The sequence below is a fragment of the Triticum dicoccoides genome, chromosome 7A, assembly GCF_002162155.2.
Source record: "Triticum dicoccoides isolate Atlit2015 ecotype Zavitan chromosome 7A, WEW_v2.0, whole genome shotgun sequence".
Lineage (NCBI taxonomy): Eukaryota > Viridiplantae > Streptophyta > Magnoliopsida > Poales > Poaceae > Triticum > Triticum dicoccoides.
In genome coordinates this window covers 113,169,502-113,172,261 of record NC_041392.1, presented here as the reverse complement: position 1 = coordinate 113,172,261, position 2,760 = coordinate 113,169,502, and the positions used below count along the sequence as shown (strand labels likewise).

Sequence of the window (2,760 nt, the reverse complement as noted above, 5' to 3'; positions counted from 1 at the left end):
GTTTCGGTGTCGGCGGTCGGCTTAAATAGCCGGGCTAGAGCACTACGCGGCCTGTCGGAGCGGCGCCAAGCGGTGACGGAGGAGACGAGCTTTGGACCATCGGGTTTTGGAATGTTTTCGTGTGGGATCTGGTCTACGCAGCCTGCCTCCCCATATTTGCCTCATATTTGGACTGGATATGAGGGGTGCTAGTCAGTCCGGGCGTTTGAGGTCCATTTGAGGCGCCTGTCTGAGTAGTTTTTTTTGTGATCGGTCACTGACCGGGTGTCCGCTCGTGCTCGTATGAGGCAGGTTTGGGCGTCCGGCTGTAGACGCTCTGAATTGTGATAGTTTTTTTTCTTTGCGGCGGTTGCCTCAATTACGATAGTTTTTGGTTATTTACTCCACATGCACATATACTCGATACCATATCCCAAACTTCTACAAATGAGCTCACACATACGTATGCCAATGCCGTGAGCACAGGCACAGCAAACAAGAGCACTCTTCTCTTCTCTTCTCTTCTGTTGTCTCCTCTTCCACAAATGAGCTCACACATGTGTATGCCAATGGCGTGAGCACAGCAAACAAGACAAGAGCATCAATTCTTCTTCGCTTGTCTTCCTCTTGTCTTCACACAGGAGGCTAAAAATACACCAGGCTAAATTACAGGGATGTCCACCAACATCGCCGAGCCCCGAAACACAAAACCACCCTATTTATAACCCACGCCCTCCTAAGCAGGCGCCGGGAATTTCTTGGAACGAGAATGATCGGCGACAGCGCTCGCGCAACGAGATCGACCACCTCAGCGGAGGCACACATTCTGTCCATTGTTGCGACGAGCAGCTGACCGGTCGCGCGCTGCTGCGGTCGACACGACAGGAGGATCGATCGACCGATCCCACCGATAAGAGGAGCCCGCCGCCGCCGCCGGCCGGCCGGCCGCCCGTTGGTCTCCTCTTTCTTTTTCTTCATTTGCTTGCATGAGCAGAGGATGCGGGTGCTAGCCGAGGAGGAGGAGGACATGCTGCCGTCGACGCCGGGCAAGGTGAAGATCGAGCGGGCGGGTGCCATGACCCGGCAGCTGCACCGGTGCTTCGCCTCCACGGGCACCATGTTCCTGTGGGCGCTCTTCCTCGTGGCCATGACGGCCACGTACCTCAGCTTCCACTCCTTCGTCGACACCTCGTCGCGCTACTTCGCCGCGTCCTGGGGCGGCCTGCACTGGGAGCGGCAGATCCGCGCGTCGGCGTCGCCCCGCCGGCCGCCCGGGTCGGCGGAGGGCGCGGGGCTGTCCGTGCTGGTGACCGGCGCCGCCGGGTTCGTGGGCACGCACTGCTCGCTGGCCCTGCGGAAGCGCGGCGACGGCGTGGTCGGCATCGACAACTTCAACAAGTACTACGACCCGTCGCTGAAGAAGGCCCGGCGCGCGCTGCTGGCGTCGCACGGCGTGTTCGTGGTGGAGGGCGACATCAACGACGGCCGCCTGCTCACCAAGCTCTTCGACGTGGTGCCCTTCACGCACGTGCTCCACCTGGCGGCGCAGGCCGGGGTGCGGTACGCCATGGAGAACCCGGCGTCGTACGTCCACTCCAACATCGCGGGGCTGGTGTCGCTCCTGGAGGCGTGCAAGGAGGCGGACCCGCAGCCGGCCGTGGTGTGGGCGTCCTCCTCCTCCGTCTACGGGCTCAACGACGCGGTGCCCTTCTCGGAGGCGCACCGCACGGACCGGCCGGCGTCGCTCTACGCGGCCACCAAGAAGGCCGGCGAGGAGATCACCCACACATACAACCACATCTACGGCCTGTCCGTGACCGGCCTCCGCTTCTTCACCGTGTACGGACCCTGGGGGCGGCCGGACATGGCCTACTTCTCCTTCACCCGGAACATCCTCCAGGGGAAGCCGATCACCGTGTACCGGGGCAGGGACCACGTGGACCTCGCCCGGGACTTCACGTACATCGACGACATCGTGCGCGGGTGCCTGGCGTCGCTGGACACGGCGGGGCGGAGCACGGGGACGGGCGGGAGGAAGCGCGGGCCGGCGCCGTACAGGATCTTCAACCTGGGGAACACGGCGCCGGTGACGGTGCCGACGCTGGTGTCGATCCTGGAGCGGTACCTGCGGGTGAACGCGAAGAAGAACGTGGTGGAGATGCCCGGGAACGGGGACGTGCCCTTCACGCACGCCAACATCAGCCTGGCGCGGGAGCAGCTCGGGTACAAGCCCACCACCAGCCTCGAGATGGGGCTCAAGAAGTTCGTCCGGTGGTACCTCTCCTACTACGGGTACAACCGGGGCACGCAGGCATTCAACAACTTGTGATGACTCATGGTACATTAGCGTCGGTGTATGTATATGTAGTGCATATGTATGTATGTATGTATGTATGTATGTATGTATGTATGTATGTATGTATGTATGTATGTATGTTTTTTTTTGTTTGTTTCTTCTTTTGCGTGGCTGGGTCCTCCACTCTCTGATCAGAAGACTGACCATTCTTGTTTCTTAATTTATGAGGAAATACGAGGAAAAAATCTTTTCTTAGACGAGGAGACCGGGCAAAGCGTTTGTTCTCAAGTGTGGTTATGTGTTGTTACTTTAAAAAAAAATTAGACAAACATCACACATTATATTAACCAATTAAGAGAGTACATAATACACACATATACGAGAATGGTGTTTTGGCTCTTAGGTGCATATGCATCCATTATCGAAATACATATTTCGAAAAGTTGAAAAATTCGGAAAAAAATCCCGCATGTATATCCAGACAT

The 2,760-nt window shown here is 57.8% G+C and overlaps 1 protein-coding gene across 1 annotated transcript; it reads left to right on the top strand.

The window, feature by feature from the left end:
• The first annotated feature begins 929 nt into the window (after positions 1-929).
• LOC119332211 (UDP-glucuronate 4-epimerase 1-like) lies at positions 930-2,416 on the top strand. Its single transcript, XM_037605392.1, has one exon. It carries the CDS (start codon positions 977-979, stop codon positions 2,306-2,308), a length of 1,332 nt encoding a protein of 443 aa, XP_037461289.1. The 5' UTR covers positions 930-976; the 3' UTR covers positions 2,309-2,416.
• Positions 2,417-2,760: the final 344 nt, after the last annotated feature.